Below are 27,650 nucleotides of genomic sequence, written 5' to 3'. Positions count from 1 at the left end.
ACAATGCTCATTAGCTCACGAGACGGAATAGCGCTAAACCTGCCGCTAAAGTGCGCAGATCCCATCTTTTCAGTCCCGATGCTGATTGCAATACCTGAGCTTCTAGTATTGACCTATGCAGGGAACCCAGCGGGACATCGGTATTTAATATATATAAGATATATGACTATCTATTAAAAAAGAAAAATAACCAGAATGTAATGTATATAAACATGATTGTCGACCCAATATCATTATCGGTATTGGTGCATCCCTACTGGCTAGAGCGGTAAGCCGGGGGGAGGGAGGGGCCAAATGTGGATGCTGTGTTCACAAAGCGCAACAGACAAATCCTCCTCATCCTGCCTTTAATTAGTGGCTCATAAAAGATAGCTTTTCACACCGTTTCAATGTGCTCCAGACATTTTGCATATAACAGACGCACTCAAAAGCGTGAATTCTGTTTGCATGCATTTTCATTCAAAAGTGAACCTTCCGATCTAATCACAGCACAGAAAAATGAACGAAAGCGCGATTTCTATGCAAATAGCCCAATGAGTTTTTCAGCAGACTTTGAATGGAAAGTGTGGTCTTTTAACAAAAGAACAGAAACCCCACGATTCCTTAAAATGGACCTCATGTCAGAGGCTGACTTCAAACAGGTAAAAAGGAACCTTTTTTTTTTTTTTTTTAAAGGTCTCTTTAATGAACCCATTATTTAAAACGTACCTAAAGCGGCCTCTGCCAACACAAAAGCCCAGTCTGTTAATATTCCCTTTATTACAACCCCCCAATGATGAGCATATTACTCACTGACAGGTACAAAAAGGGCAAAATGAAAGGCCGCATCCTTTGGACTTTCAAACTCAGCAGCGAAAACATAAGACTTGCTCTTAATTAACGTCCACTCGCCGACTTTGCACATAGCGTACAGGCGTGACGAATGCACTAAGCCAGTGGCAAATACTGAGGAGTTGGTGGTTGTGTGTGTGTGTGTGTGTGTGTGTGTGTGAGAGTTTCTCAGTTAACGTTCATCCTTCCCTTTGGTGACATCAGTGGTAATCAGACCTGCATTGTATCTGTGTCACTCTGTGCTTACTGACAGACCATACTTGGGATCCAGACGGCAGTATTTAAAGTGGACTAACAGGTGTATGTTGAAATGGGTACTGTAAAAACTGGATCAAGTTTTTTTTATTCTTTTTAAACTAATATTGCCTATAGCCGACAAAATTAAGTGAGAATTTATTTAAAAATCGGATTCTGCATTTTTCCTTCCACCAAGCAACCACCATCTGCATACTTAAGACCAAAATGTTCTAAATACACATTGTTCAAGCCAAATGAATACTAAAATAAAACAGTCTTTTCAAAACAATATCAGCCCCAATGTCTCGAGTACTTATCTGGAGCATTCAGAAATAGAGAGATATAATTAATTGTGGCCTCCATTGAGCACCAGCTGCGCAGCTGGAGTGCGAGGCCAGGGCCATGGGGCTTTTGACTTGAAAGACGACAGCAGATCGGTCCCCGAGATGTTGGGGCCGCGCAGCGTGAACTGTATTGGACATTGTTTGGAGCTACTGTCTTTCCTGGAGTGCCAGAATCTGCAATGTTATGTGCTACAAATATCCCCTGGATGATTAAGAGATCTATGAACTGTGTAACTGTCAGGTAGGGGCAGAGGGTATGGATGTTACTGTATTTTCCTGAGCCCACATTGTTAGCCAATTAAGAATTCCTGCAGTGACAGGTAAACTCCCAAGGCAGTCTACCGCAACCACTCTGTTCTTGAATCTGAACTTCATGAGACGAAACTGAAAAAAAAACTTTATGAAATGAAATTGAGTTATTTTCCACCAAAAAAAAACCAACCATATTGTGCCTGAATGGGGAGCTGGCTGGTAACAACGTTGAGTTTTATGAGGACGACGCATGGTAACGCCACATATCCAACGGTTGCAGCGGTTATTTGATTTGCTTTCCGTAGAAATAAACGTCACCCCTCAAAACCGTTATTGAAACACCTCCACGGCTGTGCTGGAAATGCACATTCGTAGGCCTTTCGTAGGGTCAGCCTTTGAGTCGAGACGGTCGGCGTAGCCGTGGATGTCGACCACACCTGCTCCCGCCGACTGAAGTGACAAAACATAACATGTCCTGAAAATTCAAAACACTAAAGAATGACATTATTGTCTAATAGAAATAACTGGCGTGGAAGCTGTGGTTGTTGGTGCACTGGCATCCTTTCAACACATCACCCTTCCATTTCCCACCCCCGTGACAATGGAAACACTGTGAACTTTCCCCCTGTGGAATTTCTAACAGCCCTCTTATTACAAGGAGCGATACTTCTGCCAAAGCATTGCATGACACATTTAAATGGTGGGTTTCTTCGCTCCAAAGTAAAAGGCGTTACCCTCATGGCAAAAATCTAAAACACTGAGCTAAAGAGGCACTGTGTGGATTAAGCAAAGCAAAAAACAACAACATCAAACTCAAAATTAATGGCTATGTCCGCGATGGCTTTAAAATATGGTCCAAAAACTTCTCATTGCAGTCATTAGCCATTCAAATATGAGCTAATGACGCGTCAAAACAGAAACAAATGGTCTCTCTCAAACAACAGTCTGAGAACATCCCCACACAGCAAGTGTTGCATTTATCTTGTCAGACAGAGCTTGATAGCTGAGAGAGCATAAACTGACTGAAGTCGCTATGAAGTACGGGAGTATGACTCAAAAAGGGTCTCCATTAGCCGGTCCCTTTTGCCATCATTAATTTTGCCATTTCCCTGTTCCTTTTCTGTTATGTAACCGGGGAAATTGCACTGCAGCCTCCAATTTCGAAAAAAAATACGAGACCGAAGGTAAAGAGAGAGTGAGTGAGCAAGTCAACGAGGAAGGGGAAAAAAAAAAAACAATCTGCAGTGTGATTTAACTTTCCCTGGTAATTTGTCTCAGATTAGCATTGTAATTTGCCAAGATACAAATTAAAGCCATCCGTCAGCCGTTATGTTTAAAGACTCGTAGACCACGACACCTCTGAATGTCTTGAGGGTGTGCTAAACAAACATGAAAGTTAACAACAGTACACCATCTTGTGTTGGTCAGCGAGGTTTACAGCAACATCTAAAGGTTTCCTCTTTCAGTGGATTAGAGCCGCGGGTGAGGTCTCGAACTAACAAAAGCTTCAGATCATCAACCGCAGCAGTCACCTTGTTCATGCAACATCCGTGAGTAGAATAATTGTCCCCGAGCACAGCAGACATTCGGGTGTGATTCTTGAGCAATCTGAATCACATCGAGACTGCTGTGAAGCAGTGGGGAGACGGCAGCTTGAAATGTTCAGGTTGGTGTAGTTCAGAGCTAATGCGATCCCTCAGAGGAATGAAACAGCGGGAGGTGAGCAGTCATATGGCGCTGGACAGATCAGCTTAATTGGAGAAAGTGAGACAGACTGTTGCAGAGCTCACCAAGCAGCGCCGGGCTTCATTTAGTGGAAAACATGGAGTGCAACCGTGATTGCCTGAACTGACAGCCCAGATGTCTACAATACCTGGATCTCATCTTCCTTCTTGGGCCTTGTCAGGCGTCTGAAAGGTGTGTGTGTGTGTGTGTGTGTGTGTGTGTGTGTGTGTGTGTGTGTGTGTGTGTGTGTGTGTGTGTGTGTGTGTGCGTGTGTGTGTGCGTGTGTGTGTGCGTGTGTTACACCTTGCATTCTAAGTACAGAATAAACTGTACAGAACATGACAGGATAGTCACATTCAGTGATTTTCAGGAGATTTCGGGAGCAAAAACAAAAAGACTCCATAACAACAAGATGCCTATACTTTGTGCTATATAGCATCCAAAATCATTTAAGAAGTGCTTTTATTGATATAATACAGCACCGCTCACACAATATGGTCTGTCGATCGATATCTAACTAGTGCCACTACGGGCAGCCATAGTGCCAGTTTATTTTCATCGACTGCACAGCAATACCTATAGCAAACATTGACTGTGCCCCAGACGGCCATGAAGAGCAAGTTATCTGCCGCTGTATTAAGTCAGCATTGCCCGAGCATTGTGGCCAATGAGTGGGTATTGATAAAAAATAAAAAAAATCCTGAAGAGAAACAACGTGCAGATGGAGCAGACTGCTTGGTGAGAAAGCTCACAACTGATGCATTCTTACTATTCCAGGGCCAGAACCCCCTCAAGCCCCCGTCCCGAGTAATTGCTGACAGTGCGTGATGCAGCAGGAGCCCTCGTGGAGCGCGGGCGAGACCCGGGTTGTCAGCGCCCACGTCAAACCAGCCGCCCCCTTCCACCAGACAAGCCACCACACCAGCAATTTTCCTCCCCTAAGACTCAGCATGACCAGTGGAAATCTCAGCAGGACCAACAGGGAGCTGAGGCAGAACAAAGAGTCCAGAACTATGTGCGGGTGCAACAAAGGTCAGTTCATACAAAGCATAGAATACCAGAAGTAATTTGACTGCATGGACAAATGTTATTATGCAAAGGTAGTGCAGTGTCGGATCTAAACCGTCATGCTGATCACGATTCACCATCTGATCCATTTGTCTTTTTGAACGATAGTGCAATGCTCTCCATCCTCAGGCGAGAACTTTGTGCAATAAATCAAGCGGAAACTCAAATGGTACATAAATACCGGTGCTAGGTAAGACGGATCCTGCCACAACGGGCCCCATGACAGAGACACGTCAAAGGCCAATTCACACATGACCCCCAACGGGAGAGTCACAAAGCAACGATGAAAACACATGGGCGTGTTGTTTACGGTTGCTCCGTGTCTCCATGTGGTCGTTCTGCACCTCCATGTGGTCGTTCTGCACCTCCATGTGGTCGTTCTGCGCCTCTATGTGGTTGCTTAGTGTCTCTTTGTTGATGTTTGGTGTCTCTTTGCGGTCATTCTCTGTCTCTTTGTGGTCGTTTTGTGTCTGTTTCTGAGATGCAGGTGAAGACTAAGGGCCCCTGAGCCTATGTCTGGTCGGCCTTTTCAGTATTCCATCCATAGTTTAGACTGCAGAACAACGAGGCAGTGGCATGCAGCAGTATTTGTTTGCAATGGGCGACACACCCACCAGCATATGGATAAATGGGAGATGATGCTTCAGAGTAAGAGTATAACGGAGCTGCACTACATGATGATGAATCTGCTATTGACCGAGCAGAAATGAAAAAAAAATTAAATCACAGATCTCAAGACTTCTTTCCAGTTGGAAGCCCTCACTGCTCGCAGTGGAAGCAAAGAGGACGACTGCCAAGTGTTGAATGGGGCACCGGGAGTGTGCAAGTCACTCTCCACCCATAGCCGGGGTTTGTTCATTAAATTACACAGCAGCATTCGATTACAGCGAGATATGTTTAGGAGACCAGGATGTAAAGAATGCACCAGCTTCTGTAGGCGGTAGGAAACTGAACGACATACTGTATATCAGGAAGCACCTCAACTTCAAATGTCATCTGGCAGCAGTTACACTGCTTCATTATTACACCCCCACAGAGTCCATTCAGAAGCTGATTATCTGACATGCATAATGCAAAAGATAGGGATATCATTGCTGACGACAAAGAGCTGCAGTAGCTGAACCATAGAACTCATTATATTCACCAGGTGATAAATTATTTGCAATATGGTCTCCCTCACAAACCGGATAGACCGGCGTCTACATGTCAGGTCTGAAATTGGCATCTCAGTTTGCATTTAACTCCGCCCTCCCTCTCCAACGCGTCGAGAAAGCACGACCGATCAATAATTCACAAGTCAATAGAATGAATGAATTCCTTCAATGCAATTAACACAGTATAAATTCCAGTTGCAGAATGACACCCACTGTGGGTGTCATTCTGCAACTGGTGGAGCAAATAAATCAAGAAAGAGAAACAACTGGTAGGTTAATCCAACAGAAACAACCTGCTTCTACTAGTCTACCGTGAACAAAACTGCTCCGACTTTGCATAGACTACATCATTCTCCACATTTAGTAGGATCCATTAAAGCAATATTGTGCACCCAAATGGATGGAAAAGAATTGCCCTTTAAGACGACAATTACGTTTGGTGTTCCAGGTGCCCCTTTAATGTGTATCCTAAACTGTGTGAGCAGTTGTCAGCATGAAACAGACTGGATTCCAACACCGCGCTGAATCCAAATGAGTGCTCGCAATGTGACTCAGTACAGCAAAGACGTATTATGTTATATGAAGATGTATTCAAATAGACGTCAACCTATGAAACATATAAGCTTCCCATCTGGCCACCGATGACAGTCCAGAGATTTAAAAGGCCTGCAGGAATTAGGGCTAACGGAGAAAAGGTCACCTATAAATTGGCGCAAACCTCTTTACCATGCATTAGTAGGGATAGAAGCCGTCCCTGAACGAAACGCTTAACGGCGCGCAGCTTTGAAGCTCAGTGCTTTTGAGTCTGCCGAATGTATCTGAGCGGCGCGGGATTGGAGTTGTTACCTCTGTGGTTGAGGCAGGAAGGAGAGCCGAGCCAGCGGCACTCACCCTCCCAAGGACAGAGAGACAGAAAGAGAGAAAAGGGGAAGAAAAAAAAGGCAGGAAAAAGAACCCCGTGGCTGCCTCAGAGGAAATATAAATGCAAAAAGGGACCGAGCAGAACAGTCAACAAAGACTCAAGGGGCTTGTATCAGAGATGTAATGCTACAGAGACCAGCAGGTATTAATCATTTTGTGCACACAAGTTATCAATCCTTCCCTCAAATTAATAATGTAATCTTGCACTATTTCATTTGCCTCTTGTAATTATTAATGCATGCCCTAAAATTACAAAATTGAGACTTCAAATTACTCAATAGATGCCTTTAATTTCAACACTCTACTTGTACGCCGTGGAGCTTTACGGCGTGCTGTTTCAGCACTGCTTGCTGGGCAGCTTTGGTTACATGGAGCACGCATACCGCTGCTGTGCACCGTCTCAAAAATAAACTGTCCTGTACTTAAATAAATAACATAAATAGTATCATTTTGATTTTTGAGGTTTTCAGGTTTTGGCACAACACCGCGACATTCGTCACGCACGCCATTATTTCCCGGAATAACGTATCATTTCCGATCAGTCAATTCATGTTCACGAATCTCGATTTGAAGCTTGTACAGACGTGCGAATCCTCTGAATGGTGCAAAAAAAAACAACATTCTAATGAAATTTGATGTGTTTTCTATTCTCATCACCCTGCACTACACACATTTGTTGGTACAGGCATTTACGCATTGAAAGCTTTGAGGACCTAAATTCAATTTCTCCAACTGCTCATTTTCTCAACTTTAGGCGATGCCCTGTGGTCAATACAGCTAATTGCAGCTTTCATTTAACGCTACCAGTGGACTATAACTGTACTTGAATGAGTTGCTAACCGTCATCTGCTGCAGCGGTGAAAGCTTTTACATCGCCTTAAACAAACAGGAGAGATATTAGATACAAGTGAGTAAAAAGGGTTGCCAGGGAAACAGCGCTGTGGAGTCTCAGTCTTAATCTTTCATCCATCAATATTGGCTGAAAAAACAAATCGCCGGCAGCATGTTAGATTGCACCAATGCGATCCAAGACTGGAAATCTGAGCGGGAGTCTTATCAGCAAGATTCCACTTGAACGTGCTTAATAGATTAGATATTAGCAGAATGTGGTGAACGGAAACAAAAAGAAAAAGGAGTGCGACGGCGCATCTGACACCACATCTGTTCGCTGCAATAACATGCGTGTCCGTCTCCACAGTGGTAGTGGCCATGAATGACATTTAACAAGGGAGGCTCATTATTAAGATAGACAGGTCGTACGCCAAACAAACCAACACAACAGCCGAGGCCGGCCTCCATCCTGCCATGGCTGTCAGGGTTATCAAAGACCATCACAAAACAGCCCGTAGCAGGGTTTTACCGGCCGGTGCGACAGCAATGCGAGAGTGAGTGACAAGCAAACGTTAATCCCTGCTGCTGGCTCAACAGATTTGAGATGAGAGATGTAGAAAGCGTTAGCAGCAGCAGGTGATCAAAATGCACCGCTGCTCAGACAGCACTCTGACTAAGTCCCTGATTAATTAGTGAGGTTAGGGCTAAAGTGTGGGAGGCAGGCGTGGGCGAACAGGATGGATAAATGTATGGAGGGATGGATAGATGGGAGGAGGCGGTGAGCGCTGTGGTGGCGGGTGGGGAGTGGTGGATGGGCCTTTTCTAAGGGATGTCCCTGCACTGTTTTTTTTTTCTGGGGGAGGTGGGGCGACCCATCGATGTAGCAGCCGATCAATGACACAGTGAAAGGTCGGCAGGGACCTGGATCGCAGGCTGGCAAATGACCACGGCTATTTGGGGCTGGAGTGGGGGTGGTGCATGAGTCATGAGTGAAAAGATCGGTCGGTGAAATAAAAGTGCATCAGGGGTCAAGATGAAAACAATAAACAAAAGTGTGCTAGGGGAAAGGGCAACCGTCAATCTCTCAAAAAACGATCCACCCTCTTACTCACAGTCCACTGATGGGATGTCTCGACCGATTTATTATTTACACACAACTTATAGTCTCCAGCAAATGATTAGCCGTGCCAGTAAGGACCTATCATCTATTCTCTCAACAAAAAAGGAGGGCGGAAATAAAGGTTTCAACAGCTTTTACAGTCCTTGGATGAAATCTGTTGGGTCTACTTTAGTTTTCAACCGACCAAGGCACTCGGCTACATGGGGGGCTTTTATGTTTATTCAGCGATGTAAAATTCAACTGGTAAGTATGGCAAAATGTAGGAAAACTATGAAAATATTGGAGCATTCTATCATTTTGCCTCAGAGATTATTTCCAATTCTTTCAATTGGCATAATCAAAAGCCATGTTCAGATATGCGTGTGTGTGTTTGAGGGAAAAGAGAGTACTGGTATCAGCTATCTATCCAGTATCTCGGTATCTGGTATTTTTCTGATAACTTAAGTTGAAGTATCTGCATTGATGCAGCGAGAGAAAGTTTGATTAATGTATCCTTAAAAGCTACTAAGCTACCACATACATTGACGCAAAACTCTTGTCCTGGATGACAAACTATGCTAATAAATCCAAGAGCTATGAAGACTTTGGCTAATTGAAATGATTGCAAATAGGAAATAAAAGTGCAAGGGACCAATAGAAAGTGTGAAAGTTAGAGGGACAGAATAGCAACAAAAAAAAATACCACCATTTAAGTATCAGATGTGTCAATTCCAACTACCAAGAAGCTATGCCTTTGGTCAGTGCTGAGGTTTTGAGGGCCAACAGACCAGAAAAAAGCTCAATCTCAATGTAAAACATGGCAGATTTGCAGGTTTTTGGAGACGTTAACACTCTCTGGTATTTCCCCTGAAAGCCACTCTGACAGGCCCTGAAGAAGACGTTTCCTGCTAGCTTTGCTGTGCTGAAGCCTACACCCCCCCCCACCCACCCACCCCCCTTCCCCCCCAACACACACACACACTTCCTCCACAATGCCGTGACACAGGATTAGCTTTCATTAGAGAAGGCGCTGTAATCAGCTTTGGAGCATAGCAGAGACGGAACAATGGAGGACGCTGAAAGGATCTGGAAGACGGGGTGCTTTGGGTGCATGCTCGGCTGTGTGCAAGCTATTCCCACAAATGGGACCTGTGGCACATAACAGCCAGACAGTTTCCCAGCCACACTTATCCTCATATTCCCCAGTGTTGTGTACTGCGCTTACAAGACTGCCATCATGACAAACACGGCATAAATGCAACATGCGAATGACTTCGCTTGTCATCTCAGGCCCCCTGGAACAACAAGCAGACACTCGGCTATAAGCCATACAATACTGTATGCAGCCACACTGTATTAGCATGATTATTATCGTATGGCAGACATTGAGAGAGAAAGATAGATGACTGGCCGACCAGTGATTTCACTCATTTACTTTGGTTTATCATTAATTTGCCAGCGCTCAAGCGAGACCATGAGCTAACACCGGCGCAAAGCAAAGCAATGTGTACAACTCATGCTCACTGGATCAAATGGCTGTCGGCTTTGGTTTTTGTTCGGTCGAATTGCACAAAGTGAGATCAAGTCATGTTTCTCTGCCAACTGATCACAACTCTAAATTGCCATTCATAGATCAAACGAAAGTCAATCCGGCTTCCCATACGGTCCCCGCTATCATGTGTCCGGTCTCGGTCTCAAATGGCGGCAGGTTTCTGCAGGGCTCCGAGGCTACAATTTCAAGCTTTTCTTCAGATGGTAAACAGAAAGGTCAGACAGCCAAGGAGGGATTGGTGGGCGTGTTTGGACTCCAGTCTGGACGAAAAAACCTGGCCCTCCACGTGCACAGAACCACCTTTGTGCGAGCCCTTCGCCACTCTCCATCATGCTGTCAACTGGCGCTTGTATCGGGGAAGGACTGGCGACACGGGTCCATCGAGTACACGTTGTTCCTCAATAACCCCCGAGAGCACACGGCCGCTTTACAAAGCGCCCTCGTTGGATGCTTGTTCTGGGAGTGTGTGGTGACAGGCGGACGAGTAGCTGGACACGATACAGATCCCCTGTGTGCATCTCAGCGAGAGGTTATCAAAATAAAACAGAATATTTTACTATAAAAGCTTCACCGCTACGTTAAACATGTAAAACTCAGTATTAACATGATACCATGACAGAGGAGGACACATATATTGCAGGATGCTACCATATTTAAACCAGACAGTTTTGGAGCAACTTTTGCATAAGTGCTTTAAAATGTCGGTTTGATCTTAAAACTGTCAGCACAGTAAGTGAATTAGTTCAACATTTTGCACCTGGGATTCATATTTAAATGTCGTTAGGGATATATATATATATATATATATATATATATATATATATATATATATATATATATATATATATATATATATATATATATTTATCCTTTTCACTTCCTACTGCAGTCAACTGTCAGGAGTCATATTGTAGCTTCTTCATTTTCAGCCCCTTTTAAATATTTCAATCCACACATGTAAACCCTCTGGAGATAACACTGAAAAGGAATTTCAGCTGGCAGGACACATTTGCCGCAAGCATCGCGGCATATCACATCTCGTTTGTGGAGTACAATAAAAAATTAAATAAAATCAAGTTTGGCAGCCATCCACACACTATCTGGCTGTTACCTGTGGGAGGTCAAGCACTGACCCAAGAGATACCTCAACCCGCACATAAAAAAATCTAGACTGACGATAAACGGCCTGGATCCCGACACAATCGGATTCCACGTTATCTGATACAACAATATGGCATGCAAATGAATGGAAAAATGTGGCTACGTTGCAGAAACTCCAACTGACTTCAGTGTTTTTTTTTTCTGCACTCATTCGCAGCTTGCCTCTGAGATAATATGCCTCAACAGGCGCGATCGCACCTCCCAAGGAGGGCTCGTTGGCAGCCGAGATGTTGGCATTTCTAGAATGCAATTACTAGACGCATACAGAGGGGATGAGGCCAGTCTATATTTGCACCCACACTTGGTAAACGGAGCATACGAGACTGGAGGCCGACCCGAATAAAAAAAACACAGCCTGAACTCTAGATAACGCTCCTCATCATTAATTAACTCACCTTCCGGTAGTCCTCTCAGCGGCGGAGGTTACCTGCTCGACTTGAAAGTGAATACCTCCCTGGCACTATCGCAATGATCTGCGAACTGGGGCAAACCCTCCCAACCGTACGAGAATAGCCCCGTCACGTATGTGAAACGGCATTCCTCCACGATGTGGGCAAGGGGACAAGAGAGGGTCAGAAATAGCGGGTTGAAATTAACATAAAAGGTAAAATACCGCATTTGAAACTGCACTCAGGTATCAGGATTCGAGCATAATAAGACACATCTAATATTGTCACGAGCATCAAACGTTCGTGTCCAAGAGATCCGCGGTTGAGTTTTCATTTTCTGGCTGACTGACTGTGGTTTTTCTGGTGAACAGGTGGTGAGGCAATGGGATGGCGCAGCCAGCCACCTCCTCCCACCTCTTGCCAAGACAACAAGGCCCCTAAGAGCCCCCTTCCTCCTCCACCGCCCCACAAGGCCCACGCCCACCTCTCAAGCCCATCTCTGAATCTAGGCCATGACTGTGCGGGTGTGGTGGGTTCTCCTGCCAGCAGGGGCACCTGACTGCCAAGAAAGAAAATCAAAAAAACGACACAGAGAGAGGGAAACAAAGGAATTACTTCCCTATAAGACCAAAGGAATTCTGAGTCAGCAAAAAGGGCTATAACCACACACACACACACACACACACACACACACACCCCTTGTCTCGTCATTCCCGGCCTCGTGGAGGAGCTCTATATATCAGGAAAAGCTGTGACGGAGCCCCTGAAGTAGCCGCTGTTACGCAACCCTTCTGGGCTTAAAGTGACTGTAAAGTAAATCATCCTTCTCTGCTGCCAGTCTGACCTCTATACTGCAGGGAAAGCACTTTGAAAATTCACTAGCGGAGTATTACGCTGAAGGCACCATCTGTGCAGGCTTTACTAGGAGCCGCGAGATTAAAAGGCAGTTAAAGCATCACATTCAAAAGCCATCCCTGCAGTCAGTGTCCAAACCAAAGACAAGATGTGTAAGTGAGTGCCGGGGCCTCTGTAAAACTCTAGGTGCTGCCGGGTGGAGCGGGTCAAGCTGTAGTGGGCTTTCGAGGTCATGGCCCTAGATCCCGAGGCCTGCTGCGATGGTCATGCGTCCGTGAGGATCCGGTCAGCGAGTAAGTTCAGGACTCAGGAAGGGACACTTGACAGCTTGACTGCCTGAAGGCAGTATCCCAGACTCTTCTCTGCTGTGGTCAAAGGCTTGCTGCATTGCCTCCGCTGTACATCTATTCACATTTACAGGCCAGACACTGAAGCAGATATTTATTTTTATTTGAATTTTTCTTCACTTCTGTAAACTTTGAAAGACGTTCTTACTTGGTATGTTCCTCTGCAGGGTTATGTCTAGCTACAGTTCAGTGCACCTCATTCATTAACATGACATTAAAGTCACCTTCATATTTGGGATCGCCTGACACAAAAGCTCGATTTGTTACAGTCGGATGGCTCAGAGTACGACTCAATATTTCTGAATTGTCCTTAATGCTTTTAGGCAAATAGATGTTATTTTGTATAATGCAGGGTTTGCAAGAAAAATATGGGAAGCAAAATGCTGTACAAAGGTTCAACCAGACAGACATTTGAAAGGGCAAAAAGAGACAAAGATCCCACTGAGCAACAGTAAAATAGAAATGGAAGAAATCACCAATAATTGGTCAAATAAACTGGAAGCTCGGCATGAAAACGTGGATTGTGGAACAAGTTCCTGTTTAGCGTCAAGTGCAAAATCAAGCCTGGAACCAGCTGGAATATTCACAGGTGTGTTGATGAAGCTATTCATAACACACAACAGAAATGATGTCTTGCCAGTGAAATGTAAGACGTAAGGAAATGTCGAATTATGAGATTTTGGAATCAAATTTTTCTCACTTCAAGCGAGTACAAAAGTTCAAACGGACATCTGTAGAGGATGATATGAGGTAATTACAATGCATTTGAGAACATGCCTACAAGGCTACAAACAAATACCACTGATACAAGCAAATCATCACTTATAAGTCAATCATTGTCTTATAAGTGTGTTGTAAAAGTATGTCAGAGGGGATAACTTCAAATACAATTCATTTACAAACATTTTAAAACAAGGTGATTTGCTTTGTCGAAATAATACGTTTGCATTGGGAATAAAATAGTTTTACTACATAGTATATCAGTATGTCATGAGATATGCTTCTTCAGTACACTCTCGGATGAAATATTCCTGGGACCAGAAAGAAAATAGGAGAACCTTTAATATGCAGGGATTTACATTATTATCACCACCACTGACTCCCCATGGAACAACAACGACTATCCCTGGAGGTTTGCTGTTTATAACCACTTTCTTCACTAAATACAGACAGAGACACAAAGGCATATTCTGCCATACATCTTGGCAGGTAGCGGATTCTAAAACACACTATATTCACTTTCATGAATTCATAAAGACATGCCGTGCAGGGCTGCAGGTGGCTTCTGCTCGAGTGCATAGCTCTGTAGTATATACCATCTGTTGGGCTGAAAATTAGTCCCTGCCCTCTTAACTGCCGTCTACAAAAAAGACAGCACTCAACAACTGTTTAATGCAGCTTTCAACTGCTGACTGCCAATGTTATTCTCGGGAAGTGTTTGAGATTGATAAAAAAAAAAAGGAAAAAACATGAATTTGGGCTGGTTCAGGGGGAATGCCAAATCGATTCAACTCTTGCCAATTGCTGCCGAAGAGCTGGCCGAAAAAAATCACTTGGAGATACACTATCTGCCGGCTGACCGGCAGATTTGTACCTCGATTTGGCCGTCCCCAAGGCTCGCCACATTCCTCCAGGGAGATCGGATTACGTTCTATACAGGGAGACGGGCCTGAAGCATTCTGGGCGTTTTGGTCTCGCAAACATGGGACTGGCACAGCTGAGTAGCAGCGTGAGCAAGCGAGTGTGCAAAACAAAAGAAAAAAAAAATGTTTTTAAAAGGAAGGAAAAAAAAGAAACGGCGAATGAATGGCAAGACGGCGGCTGAGAGAGGAAGCATTGTGGTCGTGGTTGAAAGCGGGAACCGCGGCGAAGGCTAAATGAAGGAAAAAGACAAGAACTATACGCGGCAGGAGGGTAGCTGGGATACATGACAGAAAGACAGGAAACAGTTGAGCCTGCGAAAAAAGAAAAAAAAAAAGATAATCTGCCGCCGTACAGTATGTCTCACATTTTTACAGGACAGAAAATGAGAAGACAGTGCTGACTAAGTAACTGCCGGGGCCCCGGTAGAAAAGCTGTCAAAGACGTTGTACTCTTTAGTCTTCTTGAGACTGTGTGTCACTGACATACCCGTACTTGTGCTCACAGCAGTGACTGTGCGCCAGTGAGCTTGTGTGTCACTCCTCAACCTCGGCAGTTTCTGTGGGGGCTGGGCCAATATTAAAGGCTTGCATGATATGGCGAAGCAACAAACAAGCTGCCAAAAAAAAACACAAAAAAATACAGTTAACGCGCGCGTGTGTGTGTGTGTGTGTGTGCAGGACTGAGGGTGTGACAATGACATTAATTACCAACATTAAACCCACATCGTGGGGCTCGGGAGTTAATGCAGAGTCGAGATTAGCTTGTTGAAACAACATGTCTCCCGCGGTTCCGTGATTCAGTTTTCCGAAGCTTCACCCCGGCGAAAACGTAAAACACGTGGAAAGGGAGGCTCCCGCTGCTTCCTTGAGTGTGACATTCTTCAGAGTCACCGGCACACATGTGAAAACACACACGGGTGCATGTATGGACATGAACGCCAGTGACAGCTTACTGGTGCATCGCGGTCCGCGGAGGAGCGGGAGCTCTCCGCGTGCAGTCAATAAAGCAAACAAACATTCTGCAGCTCATAAGCGGCGGGCCCACTTGACGGGAAGAAGAAAAGAAGAAAAAAGAGATGCACGAGTGCGAGCCCACGAGGCCCTCCCTTCACCCCTAATGGTCCGATGGGGAGCGGGACGGCATTAAGGCTCAAATGATTGGTCATTGTAATGCATGGCTCCCCGGCGCGGTTTGGACAGGCACAAAATCAATCGGAGCCCTGGGACACACTAACCTCTCTGCAATCTGGCGCGCAAAGGCCCACTGTGAGCTCAGACTGATGAGGTATCAGTTTGCACCATCACTGTGCTCGCCCTCGGCCCGGCAACTGTGGGGGGGTGGGGCAACTCAGAGTCAGGTTTGCTTCCAGCGGGTTCGGGGGGGGGGGCCGAGGAGGGCATCCGCGACCGGCCGTTTGTTGCTGAGATACAGCGCAACGAGGACAAACCAATGTAAATGAAATCTAACTTTAACCAAGATAGATTTAGCCAGCAATTACTTGCAGACTATTCCCAGAAGAAGAGGAATTGCTGAGGGCCAACTGCCAGTAATGAAATGTCACCTGGTGGTCCTTCTTGAATTGACCCTTGGGCCTGATTCAAGAGACAGAACAGCAAGGGGCACGGTAACACACATATATACCACCGCCACGGGGAGTCCGCCCGTCACGACTCGGCTCAGCCTCTGCACTCGCAGAGTGTGTTTTGAGTGAGTGAGCCGGGACAGCAGTCCTCTCCCCCTCTCCTCTCCACGTGGGCGGCGTGGCCCGCCGTCATCAGGACTGGGCCAACCTGAAACCCCGGTTTGCTCTAATATCTCATTCTTAGACATTCAGGTTTTAGACCGGATTGTAAATTCTTTTTAAAAAAAATCACTTAGATAAAAAAGGTTGGGGTGTGAAATAGATACATAAATATGTAGATGAGACGCTTCTTGTTCAACATCAGAGAGTACTTTCTGGGCTAGTTCCACAAACCCACATCCAATGAAAGATTTTCCTTTTCCTATGGTAGACTAAGGCAAGCAAACACCAACCAAATTATGGAATAAAGGGGGTAATTTTCAGCCAGGTGGTCTATAATTAACGCGTGTGAATGAGTGTAAATAAACCTTGAGGCCTCGACTCACCTCCAGCTGTATTTGTATAGCTGGAGTTTCTCTCTCGTCCACACACTGGGTGCTTTAGCTGGTTGGCTAACAACACCTGAAAGAAAGGAACAGCTAGCCCGGGGTCGTCTTTCCACAGATCAACCGTGAATGAACAGAGGAAAAACAACGTGTCATATAATGGCTTATTTACCCATCTGTAATTGAGGGTTTTCCTCAATTAAGCAAATCGGTTTGCATTTGCTCAATAGAGCTAAGGAAATAATAAATAAATCCCTTTAAAGTAGAAGTGCTTCTCAAATCTTGCAACCACTGCTACTCAAAGCTTTGAGGAAGTGTATCCATGATACGTGATTGAAAGTATTGATTGATAATTAAAAGGACCTGTGTACACCCAATATGATCTCCGTGCCTGATACAATCTGCCCGAGCCGCGGTAGAAATGATGATGATGAAAAGTGTGGGAAATGAAGTGGTGAGGAAGGGGGATTAACCCCTCTCCTGCATACTTCCACGGTGCAGCAAACAGCTGGCAAAACTGGTAAAACTGGTACACATGACCCGAGAAACCCTTTCACGCACTTCACCCCAACGTTTATAGTGAAAAACCGCCAGAGCTGAAAAAGCCCTTAAAAATGTCAAACGGCACGTGAAGCCAGAAATCACAGGCCCAATTGTCGTAAAGCACAGCTCTGATGGCCGACGGCGCGCTCTGTGGCTGTGCATCAGCGATCAGCCGAACCAAACCCCCGCCAAAATAAAGCAGCACTCTGACCGGAAAGGAGAAAAATTGCGGCTCCACTGTCCACATTTTGGTTACATTTTTTATTTTATTTTTTGAAGCGACACTGTCAGGTCATGACAACAAAGTCCCCCACAGCCGAGCTTCACCTGTCCATCCGTAACGCCGGACAAAGAGTTCAGGCTGTATATTGCTTGCTGCCTTTCTTGTATGTCACTTCACGCACATGCCCACGCACTGAAAATGAAAAGACATCTTGCATATTCATCAGTTCTTCATAGGAACACGTCGCACTTACATCCGCTTCAATTTATGTGCATGTGTTTGTGTGTGTGTGTGTGTGTGTGTGTGTGTGTGTGTGTTTAGGGGGGTGTCAACAAGTAGCGATGTCTATGAGGCAGCAGAGAAGAAGCAATCTCGCATTGACAGATACCATGAGAAACTGCACTCCTTGCCTATGCCCCCTCGCTCCCCTCCCTCCCGCCCACCTCCCTCCACCCAATACTTGCATCTAAGTCGATGTGCAAACACAAGAGTTACAACATCCCTCCGCTGCGGTGACTTTTCTCTGCTTACTAATCTGCCATTTACAGGCAGCCCGCAGATGTCTTTACTCATTTTTACCCATATTTAAATACAAACCAGCGGCTGCCACAACACAGGAAGTGTGTGTCTATGTTTCGCATCTGTCACACAGCAGCATGCCAGGGCTTGTCCCAATCCAAGATGACAAGACTCCCATTTAGCATGCAGGTATGCCTTCACCACAAGGCACCTCCTCCTGCTAATGGAGACAAGTGCAGCGGGGGAAACCAGGCCAAAATACACCGCGTGTTCAAACTGAAGAGGTTTGTCCTCAATAAAAACTAAAAAAAAAAAGCACATAACCGTGTTTTATTCTGGAGGTGCGAAAATGGTTTCTCATTTGGCATGCGGTTTGAGGTGGCTGTGTGTGTGTGTGCATACCTGTGGGCTGGAGTTAAATAAATATTCAGGCATTTATAACGTGTAGACAGGCTGTAATTCTCTGCTAATGATGCAGCTGTAAGGATTCATTCATTACACTGATGTAACGCAGATGTAACGGCATCAATGTGACAAGAGGAAAAAATATTAGAAATTAACGTGGCTTCAGCAACAATACCTTTAGTGTCTCGTTGGATCCACTGCATGACCGACATTGTGAGGAACTACTGATGCTGTATTTCTCAAACAAGCACTGCAGACTAACAAGAACATATGAACAGGAAAGACAAAATACTGTAAAATTTTCAATTCTTAAAACGATTTTATTCTTTCGGAAACTTTGTTGTTTGTCTATTTTTAGGTACACAGATAAAAAGCAAGCCTTTAGATATCGGACAGTTTCAAAGTTTCAGCTTGACTGAAAAAGTCAGCTCCAATCTCCTGCGTCTCATTAAACAGTGTTGTTAAACGTGATCCCACTCACTGGATTTACCACACGTTTTGTTTTTGATGATTTTGGCCGACAGTTACCAATTCTGAATGTAATTAACCAAATCAAATTAGGCAAACATACCCCCCCCCCAAAAAAAAACACACGCACACACAAAATCGCTCCTGAACCAAAATAAACATCCACTGAGTTGTTAATTGAATGAGTCTCTGTGAAGCTAATGAGTCACAGCCCTTGACAAAGCATTTGCTCTCAATTTTTGCGTAACAGCATTTGGCCACAGTCCTGTGACAGATGGCTTTTCTATATCTGAATCCCAAATCAACTGAAAGTGACCCGTGTTTTGGCATGCATGCGTCGACATGCGTGCATGTGCTTGCATGCATGTCGACGCATGCATGTCTATATGAGTGTGGAACCTCTGCCCCCGCCCCCTCCTCAAAAATCCAATCGCTTTTGGACTTGATGTGAGAAAGACGATTTACTACTCTACCGGCCTCCAATATTACCCAGCAACCCAGATGCTCCCAGTTCACCGATTTGGCCCATCCCTCCCAATACTCACTTTACTGGGCGCCCAGCGAGTAGTTACATGTGTTGTAGCGTATTGATTGATTTGTGACTGCGCTGTGACCAGCTCCGGGGAGGGATCTAATGACACACGACTCCTGTCCCCCGTTCCAAATCGCTTTTGTGAGCCGCTGCAGCCGACAAAAGGGCCGTGTGCCGCTGTCTGCCAGCCATGAAATGGGAAATGCCGAGTGTTTGTTTGATTTCTTTTCCCCCTCGAAAATGATATGATGCAGGGCTCGCGGACGCCACTGTGGTGACGAGCAGTCAAGAGTGGAATATTTGTTTGTTTTGCTCGTCCGCGAAATGGCACTTTGGCGGTCGAGGAGGAGAATGCAGATGAGCCGCAATGGTAGGAAGATGCAGTGAAAGTCGGCCCCTCTACGTGGAAGCTACAAAACCGCTTATTAGAACCGGTACCGCTTCAAAAGGCATCAACGGAGTTCAAAGAGCTGCAGATCCCCCGAACTGTATTCATAGGCTTAGCAACCATCTGTAAATGCCGCGGTAGGTAAACAATTTTTCTCCCCCTATTGCTTTATCGAGCCCCAACATCCATTTGTTCACACGAATTAGCAAGAGCAGCAGCTTTAATGCACGGAGTCAGATTACAACCTCTGAGCGGAGCCGCCTTTATCCCCCTATATGGAGCTTAATCTATCCAAATCCGCCGCTTTGCTGTGCCCTAAATCCACAACAGAGCCTAATTCCTCTTTAATCTAATGAGCGGTAAAGGTGCACTTACTCAGGTTCAGAATGCCAGAGACCGTGGATCTGAGCGTCTCATCTCAACAGAGGTAGTTCAAGTCTTCCCAACTAAACCGTGATGCAAAACACGGTTAGCAAAAAGTTCATAAATAACTATTATTGTCTTTTACTTTACAGCAAACGAGGCAAGCAGATACTGAGGAGGAGGTGACCCCCATTTAAGCTCCTGCTCTCAAGCTGCAGATAAAGCGCTCCCTGTTCACAGGTCAACTGTCCAATCAAAGGCTCCAGTTAACCACTCTGCCAGCAAGATTACCTCACCTGTATGTGCTGTGTGGAGCGCTAAATACAAAGGATTTGTATTTTATTTTACTAAAAAATGTCAGAAAATGCGCATCACAATCTGGTTCTGGTAAAAAAAATGAAGACACTTTTGCTCCCAAAGTTGGATTAATAATTGGAATATAAACGGTGACTAAACTAATGATCCTCCCTACATGTGTGCCGTACTCACACCAAACAAAAGAGTCTCGATCGGTGTCTCTTTTCTTCCCCGTTCACACTTTCTATTGAGTCAAGAAATGCTGAGCAACGATCATGAATGAATCAAATTCTGAGGGAACTCGTGCAGAGGAGATCAATTCAATCCATTAGAGGAAACGCAGTCCAAGAGAATGAATATATTGCATAAGTGTCTTGGAATCAGCACAATAAACGCTTACATTTTGGGGCAGCCGGTCCATTAACAATGCAACCACCCTCGAGAATTGGAAAGACAAAGGCATGAAGACAGTTTGATGTGATCCAGTTTGCTCCGTCTGCGTCCCGCAAAGCAGCGCACCGACGTCATTAATCACCGATTACAAATTGACGAACTTGCGGAAGAACAACTTGTGCGACAAAAAATGTTTCGTCCACGATCGATAACCCCAAAGAACTTCTAACTCAACCAGAATATTGCGAACCTTTTCCACTAAAATATTAACTTTTCAAATTACAGACAGAGCAGACTGGCACAGGCAGTGATTATAAATCGCTTACCTTTCCCTTAGCGATTGCATTGCCATGCAAATAAAGCTAATGACGAGGTTCATGAATGCTAATGAGAACATATTACTGAGAATGGCGACACCCAGAGGGAAAATCCAGGCAAATGACAAATGACTTCCTCTGAATTACACTTGGTCTGTACCCGATAGGAAACAAATAAACAACACAGAATAATGGCACACACGCCAGATTAGGAAAATGAAGCAGAATTGTGTCCATTTGTTCACATGTAAGGCAAGGATCGAGTATGTGGCGTTACTTAATGTTCTGTTCTATAAATGACTCGGCTATCCAGCTGGGATCAGTGGCTGGCATTGCGCCGCTGTCACCACCGCCATTGCTCCGACCCACGCATGTCTGAGCATGGGGGCCTCTCCTCAAAAGTCAAATGTCAGATGTTATCCATCCCCACTGATAGAGAAGGACCCACCATCGGGGGCTTGGTGATGGAAAAACACCATTACCCAGCTCGTTTCGCTTTTGGAGCGTGGTGGTTGTCATGATTGCACCCTGACGACCATATTACTACCAGATTATGTATTTTAGCTTTGGTACAAACTTTCATTCAGCTCGCGATAGGTAGAGGACCATTTTGTCTCCACATTCAGTTATAGTTATTTGGCAATAACTACACATTCAAAGGAGCTGCAAATTTAAAAAAAATGGTGCATGATGATTTTTTTTTAAGTCAAAGTGCTAAATATTTACTAGTTTCAGGTTATCTAATGTGAATATTTAGTTGTCCTATTAAACTAAGCATCTTTGGGTTTGGGAATGTTGCAGGTCACACAAAACAAGCAATTTGATCGGGCTAAGCAATATGGAGAAAAGCTAATATGACAACGTTTTGGACCGCATATTGCAAAATGGATATTGCGTCGATATTGCGGGGTTGACCATTGGTGCGTTCACAAAATGTTTACACTGTGATATTTTTGATAGTTAAACATCAAGAAGGTAGTCATAAAGGTGAAGAAAAAACAGTCTGGTAAGTTCAGAAGATTAAATAATAATACTGTAATGCAGCCTTTAAACCAGGGGGGGAAAAAACACTTATGCACTATCCAAAATCCAAGATGACATCAAGTCAAATATGACCAAATGAATATAATATTCATAGATTGCCCAGCCATACCATTTGAGTACGTCAACGTGGGTTTTGGAGCATGTGGATTCTCGAACGGTCAACTGACACGACAACAGTATCAAACACCGGACCGACTTGGAAGTAATGGAGCTCATCTAATGTAACGGTGGAGCGATCGCTCGTATAATTCCGGTTCTTTCGGTCTGGGTCTGGGTAATTATGCAACTTCTCCTGCCTCAGCTGATTAAACTCTTGTGAGTAATTGCTGTGCATGTGGCAGTGGCTTTCAGGAGCATTATGGTAATGCTTTTTGGAAACAGGTGGATGCAGAGCACTTATGATAAGTTGGACTGACACCTTGTAGCCGGGCAAACTAGGCAGCTGAAAACAAATTACTTCACACCTATAGCCTGCAGTTATTTTGGAGAGGTGCTTTGTACACAGCCAGCGTCAGTGTTGTCATAATACTGATGCATTACCAAAACACGGACTTCTCCAAACTTGGAGGAATGATGAGGTGAATTACTTTGCCGATCATCTGGTTGAAGAGGGAGCCCAAGAAACTAGGCCTCGCCAAAAAGGACCAAGCGATGCATTTGAACTCCGACTAAGACCGACGCAGACCTTTGAGAAGTAAAAATGTGTTGGCATCTCCCTCAGCATAAAGTATCCCAGTGATCATGTTAAATCTCTTCAAAAAGCCATGCTTGTTGTATCTATTTTTCATTACCCTTCAAGTTGGTGGAGAGTGTATGGGGATGATCTCTTGAAATATTCAGCACCAAAGCGCCCGAGACATACTGTGACACGCTTTTAACATTGAACCCCGTTTTCTGAGTGGAAACTAACCCAAAACACAACGGGTTGGCGCTGTACCGAAAATACCTCGTTGCAGTCGTTATCATTTTGTTCAACTTCTTTTTGTGTGCTGCCTGTTTCAAATGGCACAAGGCTAAGCCGAAGAAAGCAATCAGGTGGAACTATATTTGCGATACAGCTCAGCGAGCCAGAGCTCAGACTTGTCTTTAATATAGTCAATGACTCCAGTCATGGGCTTCTGAACACTGTAGCATTGCCTTTTTCCCTCCATCCTTTGCAGAAATATTAGCGTTTAATGCTCACCGATGATCCAATCATTTCAAACGGTTGAACCCTTGAAACTTAGCCTGAATAGAAATGACTCAACGCATTCCCCCTCCTGTGCTTGTGCACACTGCGATCACTGCACACGCCTGTTTGTGATGTACTGGAGCTGGAGAGGATAATGGTTGCAACTAGTGCTGGAGCACCAACCAGCCAGCACAAATAAACACATTCTGTCATCTCGCTTCTGAGGAAAAAGGCTTTATGTGTGTGTGTGTGTGTGTGTGTGTGTGTGTGTGTGTGTGTGTGTGTGTGCGTGTGTCTGTGTGTGTGTCCTCCAGCAAGAGGGATTTCACTTCCAACGACATTAGGGGCGCTCACAGTCTCACAGAAATTGGCTTTAACACTGCAACTTAGGTGGAGTGCACGCCTGCGAGGCGACATACGATGCCAACTGACATGAAACTGGGCAGGCTGCATTGCTCCTGCTGCTTGTTCCAAGAGGTAGGTCGACTTGATAGTGATCTTTACTGCATTCTTATGGTAGACTGCAAAGGTGGAATGTCGGACCTGTAAAATGCACAGAAGGCAGGAAGCACCTCCCCATATGGCAGGAACTAAAGGCACACACGATGGACAGACACCTTCAAATGGGAGATTACAGAAACACAGGCGACATCAAGTAGTATTATGCAATGGTGAAAGAAAGAGAGAGAAAAAAGGAGCCTTGGTGAAACTATGCTTGGTGATGCATGCAGAATGAGGGAAAATCGCCCTCGGGTAGAATGCACTGGTTGTGCAATATCTGCATGTATACTGTAAAGCTGTGCACTGTGTGTATGAGCCAAAGGATCATGCATCTGGCACACTGCCGGCTAATGAAAACAGTGCACGTACGGACAGATGTGACACGTTCTCTAGAAAGATCCATGCTCTGGTCTGCAGCCTGGAGTTGCCCTCACTTCCTAGTTTACTGCTGCTGTCATTGCTCGGCTAACACCCTTCTTCCCCCACAGCCAGCAAACAATGTTGCTGCTGCTGCTGCTGCTGTTGCTGTTGCCGCTGTTGCTGCCGCTGCTACGGCCGTGAATTCTTCAAGTCTGTCGCTGCTGGTCAGAGAGCCGTGGACGCGTCTCGTACCAGCGTGGCATGACACGCACAAAAATGTAAATAATAATAACACACTTACATTTCACCACCCTGTCCGTCGTTGATAACTTCGGCTCATCATTCGGCTTGTTTTCGGACATTTCCAGTGTGATATAATATTGAGATATAGCAGAAATGAGACTGGAAACGGGTCCCTGCGTTGCTCCTGCCGAACAACTCTTGAGTCTACCCCGAGAAAAGAGACCGCAGTGATCTCACTCGGCGCTATCAGCGGCCAGAAATACTTGCAACAGGGTTACAATTTCACTGCTGGTGCCGTAGGAGCTGCTCCGTCTGATTTACTGTTACTCTGTATCAAGTTGTCTGAGCGCAGTGCGCAGTCTAGAGTGCTCACCCTCAGGACCCGCCCCCTGGACCACACCGAGCCCGTCTATTGGCCGAGAGCGGCAGTCTGCCACTCCGCGTGTCCATTCAGTTTTATTAAAGGACTGTTTCTGTGTCAATCTGGTCTGGTATGAATAACTGTTATGGATAAGTCGTATGAATAACTTATGATACATTTGTGGCAGGATGTGCACTGTAAAATACTTGAATGAACAGATACAAAAAAAAAATGAAATATCTGATCTCTTCACAAAAGCAGATCATATAAATAATATATTGTTTAGCACAACAAAGGATCTGTTGGTAAGATATTTGCACCCTAGAAATACATTTTCTGTACATAATTTCCACCTGAAAAAGAAAAGAAAATGTAGATGAAAAGTTAATAAAAAAAGAACAACTTGTAAAACTGTGCATGGTCTATATTTAATTTATTATAATATGTAAGGTAATATGATAGATTAACCCTAACCCTAACCTAACCCACTATCTCTAAACCCTAACGCCTAACCCTAACCCCCTAACCCTAACATGTCTGTAAATGTGCTAGTGGCTTATTTTTGAAGGTTTGACTTGCTAAGTCAATTAATATGTTATACAGACACAATAGCACGATAATAAGGCGAAAGGTTAAAATAATGAGAAGGTTTGTCAAACATTATGAGTTGGGAAGTAAAGGTTTTGAAATAAACTGTCAAAATGATGACATCGTAAGGAAAGTTGTATTTATTTTGTAATTTCGTCATAACTAACGTTTATTTATTTTTTTATTTTTTTATTTCACTGGCACAAATGGGCTTCCGTAGCTCAGAGCCACTCAAAAATAATAAAGATACCCGGAACACTAAATCCATATTTCAATGACATTTGCTCTGGACTTTCATAGTTCCCTGAGGATGAACCCTGATAGTTCTACTGAAATGCTGATCTTTCTATTTTGAATGCTTGAATACTTTTCCTCCAGTGCCCCCCTCAGGATAAGAGCTGCAGCTTCAGTCTTGTTTGTTGACAGTGATAACAGCATATCTCTTTGAGGACATTGTATTCATTACATGCTTATATAGAAAAACTGTCTGGCAATAGCGTCTGCTATGGTGGACGTGGTCTGCTCAGTTCAACTCATTGTGGTTACATCACAGTAGGCATACACACCATGTGAGTCAGTCAGAAGTGTGTGGATCTGCATGAAGCAGAATGATCTTTCATCAGGCGATTTGCCTGAAGGAGACCTCAGCACTCACCTGCTCATTTTCTCGGCAGTCGCGAATTTCGGTTACCCCCACGGCTGCCCACAGAGAATAAATGGTGGCAAACTGCTATTAGCGAGACACTGGTGTGGTATGAGTCAGTTGTTTGGCAGGTGGAGGCAATTAATGAAGCCCTGAGTTTAACATTTCTCTCAATGATGAGATCTGTGTGTGTGCGTGTGTGTGTGTGTGTGTGTGTGTGTGTGTGTGTGTGTGTGTGTGTGTGTGTGTGTGTGTGTGCGTGTGTGTAGGTCAGAACATCCCACTGCTTTTTTATTCCTGCCTGTAGTGGAGGCATTCACACCAGATCATTAGTTTTAACACACCTCGTGGCTCGGGTGCTCTGTTTTGCGCCCATGGTTCTATAGACTTAATTAGATGCCGGTTAGGTCGGTCACTCAAGTTTTTCTTTTACTTATTACCTGTTGTCTGCTTGACAGCGACCCTTGTGTTTATTTTTTGCTGTTTTTGGCTTGTAGTCGTGCTTTGTCCTTTTAATTGCATGTCAGAGAGTAGAAAGTTGTTGTTTTTTTATATAGTTTGTGTGTTTTTTTTTTTTTTGTATTTCAGTTTCAGTTTAGACTTCCACTATTGGTCTGTTTTGTTTTTATTCCATGGTGATATAAAGTTATAGAATGAGAAGAAGAAAAAATCACAGTGAAAACATGCTGATTGTACAAACAGTGACCTTCTTTATTTCACTTCAGTGAATAAACATAATCTAAACCTTGACATTCCATTTTATGGATATGGGTTTTGGTTGTGCCGGTACGCATCGCATGTTCACAGCAAAACAAACTTGAAAGACAAAACTTTTGATGTCCAAACCACATAACCAGTTTGGGGATTTTTTTATCATGTGGATGATGTATATTTAACTCCACTGATTAAATTACTGTTATGATATTGGTTTTAATTTGATTTCTTTCCTGTTAGATTTTACATTTCCCTGCCTCTGGTGATCACTTCACTTCCTGCATTTGTGATTGTCTGCCCCGCCCCTGATTGAATCACCTGCACCTCCACGGTGTATTTGAACACCGTGTTCCCCGTCTCTGTGTTGGTTTGTCTGCTGTGCTTTCTGCTTTGTTCCCCGCCACCTGCATGTATCCTTTGTGCTTTCTTTTCTTCTGATTTCCCTTATTTCCCTGGTTCATGTGTAATGTTGCCTATTTATGGTATATTATTTTATTAAAATTCACACTGTCTATCTATGTTTGGGTCCATCCCCTGTTGTCTTTTTGCCCCACCGTGACAGTTCCTTAATTACTTTGCCATGAAGATAGTGCTGCAGTAAATCACATGGAGCAAACTCCTCCTTGACCAGAGAACAGGCTCTATGTTCGCTTTAAGAAACGGTCTCACTTCTTTGTTCGTGTCGTAGCCGGAAACTCCCTCTTATCTGAGCTTCTCATGACAATAGCAGGGCTGTTTCCCATGTCACTGTGAAGTGAGACCTGCAGACAAACAGACCTGTAGCCATGACCCAGACAGGTGAGCCGTCCCTTTTGCATTGATTATTTTATTCAGTCATTACATTTTTTTTTTACTGGGGTTACGAAAACGAATGTACGAATGTAAAAACAAAAAGGAAGGGCGCGATTTGTGACAACAGTAAAGCCATTTCACAGCATCCTTAAAAATGCTCCACTGAGAGTAAATATATTGTTGCATAAAAGTTTGGTGACACTTTAATCTTATGCTAGTAGATTATGCTGTTTTTTGTTCCCAATAAA

The 27,650-nt window shown here is 44.4% G+C and overlaps 1 protein-coding gene across 5 annotated transcripts in view; it reads right to left on the bottom strand.

The window, feature by feature from the left end:
* The window catches only part of LOC137792476 (protein phosphatase 3 catalytic subunit alpha), a 60,913-nt gene extending 36,280 nt beyond the window's left edge, over window positions 1-24,633 (bottom strand). For all 5 annotated transcript variants that reach the window (XR_011078103.1, XM_068588176.1, XM_068588179.1 and 2 more), the window contains exon 1: window positions 24,363-24,633. Coding sequence is in view for 4 of the 5 variants with exons in the window: in XM_068588176.1 (XP_068444277.1) it covers window positions 24,363-24,423 (61 nt within the window). In the remaining variant the exon portion in view is untranslated. The remainder of the gene's footprint in view (window positions 1-24,362) is intronic.
* Window positions 24,634-27,650: the final 3,017 nt, after the last annotated feature.

Source organism: Clinocottus analis, unplaced genomic scaffold (genome assembly GCF_023055335.1).
Source record: "Clinocottus analis isolate CAN_PGR_092001 unplaced genomic scaffold, fCliAna1.0.p SCAF_21, whole genome shotgun sequence".
NCBI classification, from domain to species: Eukaryota; Metazoa; Chordata; class Actinopteri; order Perciformes; family Cottidae; genus Clinocottus; species Clinocottus analis.
This window is presented reverse-complemented; position numbering and strand designations above follow the sequence as displayed.